The sequence below is a fragment of the Cygnus olor genome, chromosome 1, assembly GCF_009769625.2.
Source record: "Cygnus olor isolate bCygOlo1 chromosome 1, bCygOlo1.pri.v2, whole genome shotgun sequence".
In the NCBI taxonomy this organism is placed as follows: Eukaryota; Metazoa; Chordata; class Aves; order Anseriformes; family Anatidae; genus Cygnus; species Cygnus olor.
Window position 1 is genome coordinate 115,235,368 of NC_049169.1, and position 14,338 is coordinate 115,249,705.

The 14,338-nt window shown below is 40.4% G+C and overlaps 1 protein-coding gene across 2 annotated transcripts in view; it reads left to right on the top strand.

Annotated features, from left to right (window-relative positions):
- Window positions 1-14,338, top strand: part of BACE2 (beta-secretase 2) — a 52,297-nt gene that overhangs the window by 31,515 nt on the left and 6,444 nt on the right. For both annotated transcript variants that reach the window (XM_040530074.1, XM_040530084.1), the window contains exons 6-8: window positions 3,412-3,513; window positions 7,125-7,274; window positions 8,477-8,645. In XM_040530074.1, coding sequence (XP_040386008.1) covers window positions 3,412-3,513; window positions 7,125-7,274; window positions 8,477-8,645 — 421 coding nt within the window. The remainder of the gene's footprint in view (window positions 1-3,411; window positions 3,514-7,124; window positions 7,275-8,476; window positions 8,646-14,338) is intronic.

Consider the following 14,338-nt stretch of genomic DNA (forward strand, 5'->3'; position numbering starts at 1 on the left):
TATGGTGGTTGGCTTCCCATGGAAGCTTCCCAAAACATCTCGTCCCATGCTTCCTTTTTATCTTTGTACCCCCAACATATATCGGGATGGTTGAAGTTCCCCATGAAGACCAGGGCTTATGAATGTGAGACTGCTCCTATCTGTCTGTAGAGGGCCTCATCCACTTGTTCTTCCTGGTCAGGTGCCATGTAGTAGACCCCCACTATAATGTCCCCTGTCCCTGCCCTCCCTTTAATCCTGACCCACAAGCTCTCTGTCAGCTCCTCGCCCATCCCCAGGCAGAGCTCCATGCACTCCAGCTGCTCATTGGCATGGAGGGCAATTGATGCCCCCTCCTCATCTCCCCTGCCTGTCCTTCCTAAAGAGCCTGTATCCTTCCATTACACTCCAGTCATGGGAGCCATCCCACCATGTCTCAGTGATGCCATATATTCATTGCCCTGCAGACACGTGCAACTCCCTTACTCGTTTTGTTTATTGCCCATACTGCATGCGTTGATGTATAGGCACTTACAAGGGGCACTGCAGCATGTTTAGTTCCTGGAAAGTATTTGGGGGTTTCTCCATAATGCTGCCTTGTAGGCATTTCCTTGTTAGCCTGCAAGTGCTGGAGGTGACCCCTCTCAAGCCCCCTATCATCGATTTTGTGATCCCTCCCGATTATATCACTCCATGCCCGTTGTTCAGCAGCCCTGTGCATCACTTACTCCTTCATGGGGCTACTGGTTACCCTCTTCCTCCTTCTTAGCTTAAAGCCGTCCTAACAAGGTTAGCCACCCTACTAGCAAAAATGTCTTTTCTCCACTAGAGTGTATCCTGTCCCTCCCAAGCAGACACTGATCCTCAAACAAGGTCCCATGGTCATAGAACCCCAAACCCATATTTTGCTCACTTCAGCCTTACCAGTTATTTTCCCTCATGTATATGTTTCCTGTTCATATTAGGAATAATGTTTTGCTGTCACTGAATCATTTTAATAAGACTGTGTTGGTGGAATTTTTGCTCCAAAGTTGTTTTGTTTTTCTGGATATGTATATGTGTGTGTTTCATTTGTTTCTTGCTGTTGCTTGTTGCTGTTTGTGTTCTATAATTTTCATGCCCTGTTTTCATTAGACATCTTAATTTTATCTTGTGCTTGTTCTCTTAGTTGGAAATAAGTGGAATATGATCATTCTAAAGTTTTAATAGTTCTTACAAATTAAGTGAAATTAATGATAAAATGCATTTATATGCATAAATATATTTCCATACAAATATGAAATTCATATTTCCATATAAAATATTTTAAATTGATCATATCACCTCCAACTTAATAAGCAGACCAAGGTCTATTTAAATGCCTCTCTATTATATTGTTAGGAATGCAGAACTGCTGGGTTTCTAACATAAATATGTTTGCTTTTCTTTCCTACCTTAAAAAACCATCAACATATTTTGAAGAGGAGTCCTTGTGCTGATGGTTTAATACATGCTGTTTCCAAAAAACAACTCACTTAAAAATGTATCAGGGTTATGAAAATTTCCTGTTATTGTCACTCTTTCTAAGCTATGGTTTGCTTTCACCTTGGATGTATTAACATAGTATGCACATCACTGGTACAGAAAGCATCATTCCTTTCTTTATTTAAGGATATTTCCCAACAAAAGTTTAGGGGAAGAGTAGTAAATTAAGGCTAGTCTGATGAAAAGTTAGCTAGTTAAGGGCTTGCCACGGATGCATAATTCTTTTTGTGGGGTGATGAACTATGTGCCCTGTCTTCTCCTAATTGTTTTCTAGGAAATGGAACATTTTTGTAATAGTCAACAGAGACTACTCCTTTCCTGGCAAGGGAAAAACAGTCCCCTGCACTTCAGATCTGGGGATAGGGCCAGAATAACACTGCAGCTTTGGCCAGGACCCTGGCAGAGCAGGGCCGAGGAAGCACAAAGCTGCCACTGGTGCACACTGCCTAGGGTGCTCTGTTAAATATTAACCAGCAAGACTGGGAAGGCGAGAAGTTACTGCACACTGAAAGTACACTGTACACAGCATGGAAATCTATAAGGCAGGAGTTCTGCATGGTTTTTTGTTTTTTTATGTTAGTGGTTGGCCCTTTTTGGCTGTGCTTCTACCTACTTTTTTCCTGAGGTGGTGATCTTGGTGATTGCATATTTGTATTGTAAATATGTTAAAATGGATTCCACAATGCCATAATATTTTTCTCCCCTCGTCAGAAATGTTTCTGAGTGTGGGATAAACGGCAGGTGGTGCATATCAGTGCTTTTCCTGTTTGCTTTTCTTTCGGTGCTGCTTGGCAGCCTATAACACCTCTTCTTTCAAAAAGAAAGTCAGTCAGTTTTTGTGGGGTTTTATTTTATCACTGCACTGAAGATAGTGCATGTGACTTGATAATATCTAAACCAATGTATTTTGAATTCACTTTCTCTTTGACCTCTTCCTAAAAAGTTTATGCTGTCTGTTTGCTTTTGTATTTTGATTTTGCCATAAACATGTAATTGTTTGGTTATATTGATCCTGCTGCCTAACCTGGTAACAAAAGTAGTTAATACAAATAGCTGCCACTGCTGCTTGCCTTTTCTTTTTACAATTAACTTAATTAAGTTTTTTAAGGGTTCATAAAACAATATGTACCTCTTAAAATATTTATTCTTTGTTTTTAGTGTATCTGAAGTTTGATGAAGTATCTCAGTCTGAGGATTCGGGTTTTAATAATGAAGAGACTTTTATACTGAGGGGTGTTTTTTGTGCAGACTTTGGAGCAGCAGGATTGAAATTTTCCAGTTTCTTTGTAGTTGCTTTTGCCTGTGTTTTCATGGTTTTCCAAAGAGACAAGATGTACTCTTGAGCTAGAACCAAACCTGACATGTAATGAGGACTTATGTTCCCTGACTATTCTCAAGGTAGAAACACTAGTTATTAAAAACAAGCTGCTGTATTATGTTTAAATTAGAGTGAGTTGTTTTCATTATAGCTGAGACCACAATTCAGGGCATAGACATGTATGTAAGCCACATCAGTGTGCTTACCCTGTGCCTGAACTAACCATGAGAGTGCTTTGTGCCCAAGGCATATGAGAGGTAAAGTGGATTAGTGTACATCTCTGAGAGAGGCTGTGCTATACTTCTTTCTAGAACACTTTGGACACTTGCAACAGCTGTGGTGACATGCAGTAATTTCTTGAGCAGTGCAGATAAACTCACTCTTGTGTCTAGGCTGTCCTTATGTTGTTTTTGCTCTCAAGCTTCATTTGAATCCAAGCTATCAACTCAAGAGAGCTGCTGAAAAGTATGATGTACAGTTTTGTGAAGACAGCTACCAAAAAGGAACAGCCTTGTAATCGCTATGAAACAGTTTAATCTGCATTACATTAACTACAGTGTGTAATTTATCTCCTTTTTCCCCTTTCCTAGTATAATGCTGATAAAGCAATAGTAGACAGTGGGACCACCCTCCTCCGTCTGCCCCAGAAAGTCTTCAGCGCTGTTGTGCAAGCAATAGCTCGCACATCCCTGGTAAGCTAGTGTCATTAACTCTGATTGAAATGTTAATTTCCTATTAAGTGATCGCGTGATCTTTGAAAGGAGTGTCATCTTTGCTATCTGCCAGGTAAGTCAGGAGGTCTCTGACTTGAGAGGAGCAGAACCTTTCCTGGTGTACTCCTATTATTAAATAAAAAATGATGGATGGTCTTTGATGGAGGCAGAAGAGGGAAAGGGAGGTGAGAAGAAGTCCAAATATAGGCAAGAGGTGCATGTACAAAAATGCATCAGAAATAGTGTGGAGACTGAGTATTTTGCTCTAAGTGTTTCAGAAATATGGATGTAATTCTTGTCTTTCCAATTCAGAGTATTAAGAGTACAAAAATCAGTCCTTTCATTCAAAACACAGTGTTTATAAAGTAAAAGAACCTGCTACTGCAAGCAGTTATTTTCCAAATATAAAGCTTATTGTTGTATAGAATGGATGCCATTCATAAGGATTGTTCATATCAAAAAAGCTGCCTTTGAACTTCATTATTTATGTTTAAAAGTATCTTTCTTTGGAAATAGAGTGGGCCTTAGAAGTAGGGCAGGGGCATGGTGGATTTCTTTCAGCATAGAGTAACTGGAGCAGTGTTTTCTGGTTAACAAAAGCAAGCTATTCATAAATTTTGTTTGAATACGATTAACAGCATTGAGAAGGTTAAAGCTGAAGAATAAATCCCAGATATTTCAATGTCAACAAGTTTCATATTTTTATCCTGGCTTCAGGAATGGACAGTGGTAGGATGGGCAAATCACGGGAAATGCAGTAAGCAGGCTGTTGGCCAGTTGACCAAAAGGCAGCGTATCTGCCTGTATGCTGATAGTGCAAGACTGAGACCCTTTGCCTGACTGAGAGCAGAGATTTGGCCTCAAGAGTTCTTCACTGCCAATACATGTCCAATATCTGAAATAAATATATGAATTATCTTATGTAACTTAATGTCCCTGATTGAAAAGTTCTGCTCTTTTCAAAGCACTTAAATATTGATTGAAACAATTGCAGCCAAGGGGTGGAGAATGGAAAGACTACCCCAGAGCTCTTGTAATATGGTACAGCATCCTCCTGTGAAGTGATCACAGTGGTCTAGATTCCTCCCCAATGTTGGTCATGAGGGCATTTGACCAAGAGCCTTCCACATGCCAACTAAATAGTCAACTGATCAATAAAATATTAGAAGGGAACGACTCACTCGCTTCACCTCATGATTTTTATTCATCTTATTAAAAATTCATTCTCTTCTAGGGTTTCTTGTTAGTCTCAAGGACCTTGTTGTACTCCTTTCTCTCTACACACACCAGAAGTTATTTTCACAGCTCTAAACAAAGGAGATAGTCTATTAAATAAGAAAATCATTACAAGATGTAAGGATTAGTTTCTGGCATTGTAAGAGCAATGGTAGCAAAATGGGTACTTTCAGCAGCTATACCATGGCATCACAAATGCACTCTTAGTGCCCTGTGCTTCTGGCAGGCTATGTATCACTGAAACCTAAAATCATCTGCTGTAGTCAGACATACTGCTCTGACCATAGGTGAACCAGGTTAACAAGTTCCTGCTGCTAGCTGCTTCTTACAAGCTTCCCAGCAAGACATTATTGCCCCCTCAGGTATACTGGCATAACTGCACATGTAGTGTTCCGTTATTCAGCTCCATTAAAAAAAAAAAAAAAAAAAAGTCTGTGGGCTTTATGCTCTTTGATGGTGTAGATTGTTTTTTTAAACCCCACTTGATTGGACTGAAGTCTTTTAGGGGGCAGTTATAGATACAGTTTGATGATGGCAGGTGTGAAGGGTAGAGGTGAGCCGCTGAGGAGTGACAGCTACTACACCTCACTGAGCTGAAGTTAGAACAGCATGTCTTCTCACAGCGTCGAAGTAATGCTAAGTTGTTAAGCTGGAGAAGGGAAGGCTCAAGTACACTTAAAATCTTTATTTTAATAACCTTTTGGGTATCATAAAGCCAAATCCCTCTCAATGCATTTGTTCAGCATACGTAAGTACGGCAAAGAAATGCCTTGTAATAAGCAGTCTTACTGGGAAATCAAAGTAGGTGCTTAAAATAGAGCACTTGATAGATTTTGTCTGTCTGGTCTGGGTGCTACCTGGGAGCTCTTCTCGCATCACAAGCTTTGTTTTCCAATAGGAAATGGAAAGAGAGGAGAACTACATTTTTAGCAGGTCTGACCTTGGACTCGGCCATGACGGGTAGAGCATTTCTGTCCCATGCCAAGAGACTTACTGAAGCGTGCATTGCGAGTTAAGTGTAAAAACAGGCTGTTTGTGGCTGTAAGTCCCATTCTGTGTTTATATGACTGTATACATGTTGGCCCAAGAAGCACCTGGAAGTATAAGGTCTCTAATACAGCCTTAACAAATATTTATTTCATTGGCAAGTATGTGGGGGTGTGTGAGCACTTGTCACTTGTAAAATGCCATATAACTAATGTATGAGCTGCTGTTTGCAAAACAATCAATATCACAGATAATTACAAATGAGGAGGTTAGAAAGACTGGATTCCGTCTTTCTTCTGCACCTGAACTGATTTGGCTCTACAATGTCGGAACAAGATACTGTCTTGTATGTTGCTTCACAGGGGAGTCAGAGCCAAGCCAGCACAAAGCATTGTGTGCAAATAATGAAGCGTTTTCCTCTGATCTGGCAGCACATCAACTTTGTGTGTTTTAGGGAGCGTGCACTTCAGGCAAGATTTCTGTCTTAGGGGAAGAAGCTCTGTAGGGGTTTGATGTGTTCACTTTGTTAGTGTCATGGATACATTAAGAAACATTGTTAATCAACCTTATTTCAAAAGCATGTCAAGTTATACTGGTAGTCAGTGGAAGGGCAGCAAGAGAAACAGAGGGATGTGTTTCTTTTCATTGACCAACAGACCTTGATTCCTTTGGATGCTAGGGGATTTTGGCTTATCCCTTGGTTTCAAAACCCTGAAGTTCATAGAATCACAGAATATCTGAGTTGGAAGGGTCCCACAAGGATCATCAGGTCTAGCTCCTGGATCCGCAAAGGACTACCCAAAAATCAGACCATGTGTCTGAGAGCACTGTCCAAACGCTTCTTGAACTCTGGCAGCTCGGTGCCATGACCACTGCCCCAGGGAGCCTGTCCCAGTGCCCGACCACCCTCTGGGTGCAGAACCTTTCCCTAACACCCAGCCTGACCCTCCCCTGTCCCAGCCCCACGCCGTTCCCTCAGGTCCTGTTGCTGTCCCCAGAGAGCAGAGCTCAGCGCCTGCCCCTCCGCTCTCCTCATGAGGGGGGCTGCAGGCCGCCATGAGGCCTCCCCTCAGCCTGCTCTGCTCGGGGCTGAACAAACCAAGGGACCTCAGCTGCTCCTCATACATCTTGCCCTCCAGACCCTCCACCATCTTTGTAGCCCTCCTTTGACAGCTTTATATCTTTAAGTTAAGTTGACTACAAAACAATGTGTGGGAGGAATGGAAGCAACTCATTAATCATTCATGTAGTTTGTATTTTGCTTCGTGTTTTTAAAAACTATCTGCTTCTTTAAATTTTTGGTGTTGGGGCAGAGCTATCAAAATCTATTAAAATGTATGTAATCTGTATGCATCATTTTTTCATAGGTACAAGAATTCTCTTCTGGTTTCTGGACTGGTACGCAGCTTGCATGCTGGGATAAAACTGAAAGACCCTGGTCCTTATTTCCCAAACTCTCCATTTACATGAGGGATGAAAACTCCAGCAGGTCATTTCGCATCTCTATCCTGCCACAGGTCTCAGCTTTCTTCATTTATTCGGTTATACGTTTATTCTTACTATTGTAACACATATGCGCTTAAAAAGTAGGAGCTATTTTTAGCAGTAATAGAAAATTAATTTATTGCATGTGAGGGAATTTAATGATTTTTTAAAATCAATATTTAAATAGGGAAAATTACAAAGAAACTTGTGTATTAGAAGAGACTCAACACCTAAAGCCAAAAAAGAAAAACAGAGTTTCCTTGAGTGCAGTCCATGTAGCTGGAAATGAATTTTTCAAATTGTCAGGAAAAATATGCAAGTTTTGTTTTGTTTTCTTGAGCATTAGCCACATTAGGTATCGATACAGAGTGTCACTACTCATTTTGATCTTCTCATTTTGGGGGAAGAAAATTGATTTGTTTTTCGTGGCATTCTGAGTTGGAGCACTTCTGAAAATGACACTCTTGGCAAGGAGCCTGTGTGATCTCTTCACCAGTTCATATTACTTGGTTGGTTTATCTTTTATTAATATTCCATACCAGCTTTTAGAATGTAATGTTGTGCCATTTTCATTTTGTTCTCTGGCTTTTTTTTTTCCCCTATATAGGTTGCAATACAGCCTCGTGTCCTCTAACATTACTAATACAATCTATTACCTCAGGGGATGGTCAGGAGCAAAGGGGAGAATGAGCCTTTTAAGTACATTTTAACTTGAAATATAGTAAAGCCTCACGATAAGCTTTTTCTGTATTGATCATGTAGCGTGTCAATCTTTCATCTTCCCTGAGGATACAAGGGGTAAAATGTGACTTGAATTTATGAATCTGGAGACATCAAGATGACACTGAAGAGAATGCTCTCTGAGTCAATTGTATCCTGATAATTTTTTTTAATAATAGTTTTTTTTTCTCTAATTCAAGTTTACATTCCAAGTTCTTTCTTACCTATCCTCTCCTTACGGAACATACAATAAAAAATGGTTTCTGTGAATTTGCTGGTGCTCTTCATGTATTGAATGATTATGTTCATATTTAAGCTTAGACTCCCAAGAGCATTACCTCTTACCTGCATGTAAGCGCTTTGACTAAATTTAAATTATATACAGAAGTCTGTTTGATGCTATTAATTCTTGATTACCAGTGGAGTTTGAGTGCTTGATTGTAAAAATCAAAAGGTCTGTCATCTTCTAAGTACTGTGTGGTGTTGCTTCTTACACTTTTTTTTTTTTTAATAGCTTTATATTCAACCCATCCTTGGAATAGGAGAGAACTTGCAGTGCTACCGATTTGGGATCTCTTCATCTGCGAATGCCCTGGTTATTGGTGCTACAGTCATGGAAGGCTTCTATGTAATATTTGACAGAGCTCAGAGGAGAGTGGGCTTTGCAGTGAGTCCATGTGCAGGTAAGAGAAATACTGTTCAGGACTGGTGAGTGAGGAAACACCTGCTACTCTCAAAAAAACATCTTTGTCCCTTACATGATGGGAGACAGTGCGGTTACCAATGAAGTGTGAGGGCTATATTTTTAAGCAATCCCATGGTGTTCAGATTTCAAGGGGAGAAAAAAAAAAAGATTGTATTGCACACAACAGTCTTTTGGTGTGAAGTAAATCATTATCAACTTTGGATATCTTAGCTGCATTCTTCCCACTGAGAGAGGATATTCTTTCTGAGATGTCAGTCTGTATGTGCAGTTTCCCCGATACAGTTGGGGAAAGAGAGCCCTTATTTTTAATTCAGCTTTATTTATGTAGTCCTGTTCTAATTTGCACATAAATGGATTCTTAACTAATTTTTGCATTGTGCAGTGAAGTACTTTACTCACGTTTTTCTCTAAATTGTGCCTTTTCAGCCCTTCAGAAATACTCAAGGCAAAGATGAATATTGGCCTCAAATTAAGACTTGCGATATTTGTGTTAGTTCTAAACAAATAGTTTTCTTGGTGTAAATAGAAAATCATTAATGTTTTCATTAGCTGCTGAGGAAATGTGAAGAAAAGCACTGATAATTTTAAGATGATTTCACAGTGCTGGTTAACTTTCTTGCTTTTTCATGATTCATCTTATCTCACTAAGGGTAGCTAAAGACAAATACAAGTTTTGGTGTGTCCTCCCTTTTCTGATGAGACACTGCATTGGCACCACAAGAACATACAAACTGCAGAGGAGGGAAAGGCTGCGTACCCATATGGAAGTCCCTATCCCAAACAGAAGTGGTCTATGCCCAGAAAAACATTGTAGCATCTATTACCTGCTTGAGAAAAGGAGTGTGACTGATTGTGCTACTTTACTCCCCAGTAGTTATGATAGGAAGGTAAGGGCAGTAAGTACCTGAGTGCTTAATGCAACTAGGTAAGTGAGGGGTAAAAAAGACAGACACTAGCTAGTTTGGGTTGTAGCTCTAGGGCATTCTAAAAGTCTTTTTTTTTTTTTTTTTTTTCCTTTTTAATCTCTCCATTGTTAATGGGTTCAAAATTGTTGTCTTCGAGCTTGCTAAGCACAAAAAAAAAAAAAAATTCCAGACATAGATGCAGGTTGCTTAATGAAGACCTCTATGAGAGATCCTGCAGTGATGAAAGATATTTTGAATGCATCTGGAAGGAGGGTGTAACTAGACAAATACTACAGACCAGGTTTTCCTGCCTGTCACTCTTCTGTTTGCTTCCTGACTGCATTTTTAGCAAGCCTAGAGCTGCCTCCTGTTCCTGTCATGCTGCAGCCATTAATGGAGAGGAGAAGGGGCATTTTGACACAACATACTGACTGACATCAGGTCGGCAGGGCACTTTAGCCTGCTGGTGCTCATAAGAAATGCTTTAAGAGCATGTCTGTGTTGAGAAAAAGAGTCAGGGAACCGTAATAGTACCTTAATGTTAATATTGCTACACAGAAACATGGAGTTTGGCCACTGCATGTAGATCTGCCAACCTCTTCTAGAGCAGAAGAACTGAGCTTGCTGACTAGAAATCTGAATCCACATGAGCTTGGACACATGATGATCCCTGGCTGGTGCTAGATTGCATTTAATTATTGTTTCTTTGTCCATGTTTCATGCATGTGTCTAACCTAACATCATGGGAACTTAGCTTCTTGAGGAATCAGGTGATACAAACCACTGACTGAGACAAGATAAACCGATTTGTCAGACTTTATTCACATGGGGCAGATGACATTTTGCTGGATGTGCCAGTTATTCTGAATTCACTTCTTCACAGCTTGTGGTTTCCATATTTAACATTACTTTCATCAGAAAACCACAACTGTGAGTGGTTGTGCGCTGACTGGCGAGCAGTCAGTGCAGTGTGAGGGATTAAGCTGCCTAACTGGCTTCCTGCGGAGGCCAGCCGTGTCCTCCATAGCAACTATATTAATGTAATTTGTTTGGATCTTTTTAGTCTGTTAGTGGGCATAAATTAAATTGAATTACTGGCAGCATAAATCATCAAAACTAGAGAAATATAAAGGACTTTTTTGGTGGGGCTGTGCTTCTTTGTATTCACTTGTACTTTCTTGTTTACAATAGTATGTTAACAATAAAGTTAAGCCTATCTTTTTGTAAGGTATTAAACAGGTATATGCTGAATTTAAAAATGGCAGAAACAGAAAATAAGGCTAAAGCCCTTAACTTCATTGAACTCCAAGTTTCTGCTGAGACTTGGTTTGAGATGAGAAATTATTTACTCTTCAGTTCTCCTTCCTTTGTTTTCATTCTCCAGGATGTACCCCCCAACCCACAAAAAAAAAAAAAAAAAAAAAAAAAAAAAAAGGTTTGGAGTGTTTGTTAGAAAGCAGTGGGAAACTAATCCATTTTGGCAGGAAAATTTGCTTTTTCCTCAATTAGGTGAAGCCCTGTAAGACTTATTCCACCTGTTAATTATTTTGAATCATTTCAAGTTGTCTGTTGTTAATTTCAGAGATACTCTAGTATTTAAAGGATGACTAGGAAAGGTTTGGGGTCAGGCCCGTTCTTGAGACCAGATGTTCAGATCACCTAGTTAAGTGATGCAACCTAATGGTACTTCAGCATCGAGTAGGACTACACCCCTTGTTATTTTTGTAGTAAATGAGAAAATCACAGAAGCAAGGCTTGAGTGTTTGAAGGGAAGAAATGCACCAAGCGCTGCAATCATAAGTGACTTCTGCACTAAACTGTGACAAGGCAGAAAGCACCCTCGGCAATTTTTTGAGCCCTAAACTTGGAAGAACAGCTGTCATGGTGAATAACAGAGCTTCAAGCCATAAAGGTCATAGTAACATGGAGGACTGAGCAGCTGAAACCTCATGAGGTTCAGTGAAAAGAACAGTGGAGTTCTGCATCGTGACAAGAGAACCATCTTGCATGAGAACCGTCTGGGAAGGGGCCGGCTGAAGAGCAGCCTTGCAGAAAGAGAGCTGGGAGTTATGGTGGGCACCAAGTTGAATGCAAGCCAAGGGTGAATGCAAGTGAAACCATGTAACAAAGGGCAACATCCACCAGTTAGATTCAGAGGTTTGAATTCGACATTAGGAAATCCTTCTTCACAAGGAGAGAAGTACAGCACTAAAACAGGAAACAGATTGCCCAGAGAGATCATGGGTTCTCTGTCCTCGGGGTTATACAATCGGCTGGTCATAGCTGCAGCTGACTTGATCAAGTGATAGTAACAGTCCTGCTCTGTATAGGAGGCTGGACGATGTGACCTCCAAAGGTCCCTTCCAGGCAGCATTCTACTATTCCATGCTATACTCAATCTAACTTTAGGTTTGCTTCCTTTCCAAAACATCCAAGGTAGTGAGAAAGAGTGTTTGACCTTTTCAACTTTGAGTTCTACACAGATGTTATAAAACAGCATTTTTCCAGAGGTTCCATTTTTGTCCTGTAATCATCAATAATGTAGAAAATCCCATTGTTTTCAAGGTCAAGAAATTACTGTAAGTAGCTAGAACCAAGTATTCTAAAAAAGAAAATGCCAAAATATCCTATCATCTAATGTATAATAGGTTAAGTATGGGACTTGGTTTATATTAAGGGTTTGTTTGAACAATTTAGGCAAATTTCCCCCTTTTTATTTCCTTTCAATTTCCCTGGGGGTAGAAGAGGGTGAAGGAAAAGTTTTCTTTTTGGAGGGAAGAAAGCGGAGGCTATGCTGCTATCAAGCATTCTCAAAATGTAATTTACAATGTCAGCCACTACGGCAACAAGTTTGTATTGCCTTTTTTAACAGCAGTAGTTATTGTACTCAAGCCAAATAACAAGTAATTAGGGACTGTTTATTTTGAAAGCTATCTACAAGGTGGAAAATTGTGCTGCCTTTTTTTTTTTCTTCTTCTTCAAAATACTGAATTCCTAAATAGTAATAATTATGCCTTGCATTTCATATCAGTATTGTATGTGGCTTAGTTTGGTTTTCCTGAAGGACTTAATAGAGACAGAGGAAACGGTGGGGGGCCGACAGGGAGTGAAATGTCTCCACGAAATAATTGCATGGCAGACAAAATGTAATACTGGGAGTACGAACGGAACAGATTTCAGTTTTGTTTCTGCCACAGGCCTTCTAGGCAGTCTTTTGCAACTCTATCCATTCCTGTGCAGTTCCCTCACCATATCTGTGCAACAGCAGTGCCTTGGCAAAGACATGTTGATGATACAGGGTACACAGGCCACTTTATTTCAATCTGATGAGTTGAAATATACATGTTTGGTACTCACCAATGTCAGGATGCTTCTGGGTGCAACCTTAGGTTTCACCCAGCACACTCTAACAGCGCCATGCCACTAAAGAAGACTTTCCACACCTGCTGCTGGAGAAAGGGTTGGTTCAGTGAGTGATCCCACAGACAATTCCTGGCTTTGGCGTTACTTTGTTATGACAGGTGTGTTTTCCATCAAATCAGTGAGCTGTTCTGACTGTCCTTGCAACCTACCCATCACTAACATCAACACAAAAGAGGCAGTAAGGGCAAGCAGGACTGCCCCCTTCAGCAACACCCTACCATTAAGTTGAATTAAGTCTAATGAGACTTAAACCTTTATATAATATGAGGTCATGGGAGGCCAGGGACTGAATACCAAATCTCTCCATTTCCTTCCAAAGGGTATTTTATGCCAATCTCTTTAAATGTGCTTCCAGGAAACTTATTGAAGCTATATGTAAATATGAGATACTGTTTACAGTAGGCAGGGTCACTTATGATTTCGCATGAGCGTGTGTGTGTGTAAAATGAACAAGAAATGAAGCAGGAAGCTTAAAACTGAGGACTTTATAAGAAATACACAAATGTGTCTTCGAGTATCTGACTAGAAAAGTGAATATAACCATTTGGAAAATTCTCTAAAATACACAGTCTAACTGTGTGCTCCTGGTCCCCCTAAGCAAGCTAAAAGACACGCGTCCTTCCCCAGCCACAGACCTGCAAGTATGAAATGCTCCGAATATTTTGTTGCCCTAGGCAACTCCCTTGCTCTGCCTTTACAATACATGTAGCCCTGTCCACAACTCAGGGGAACTTTGCTGTGCTTGCCATGGTTACTGTGACAACCATGGGCAGCATAACCTTTTTCAGCAAATACTGGTTTAACAAGTACTGGCTTGTGATGGTAATGAAACAAGTCACATAGCCTGTGATGTTACCAAGATGGATGGCTATTCAAAAACAGCTTCCAAGGCACCCCTTCATGCTTCTTGATTTAACTTTGTCTCGTCCATTTTTGAGTTGCTTGGTTAGCTTCTCCCTGCCTGTTTACAGCACTGCTCCTTCATGACTCAGCTCCTCACTACTGATATTGAGCATCCCCTCCAACATTCCCCTTTCCTCTGCATCTGTCACTGAGACATCCCTGCTTTACCTCCCCTTCCTTCTAAATTTTCATCTCAGCAGTACCACTCATAAGCCTAATGTTGCTGGTTTCTGCCCAGTGCCTTGTGCTTAGGATATGGCCCTCTAAGGTATCTGTAAAGCTAATGAACCTGCATGCTGCTCCCTAAGACCTTGGGAAGTAGCTAACACAGAAGATCTAAGAATCCTCTGAGGTGCTCTTCCACTTGTTGCAAATGCCAGAAACAACAAAAGCTCCCCATACCCTGAACTACTCCAGTGTATTGGTACTGTTGGATTTT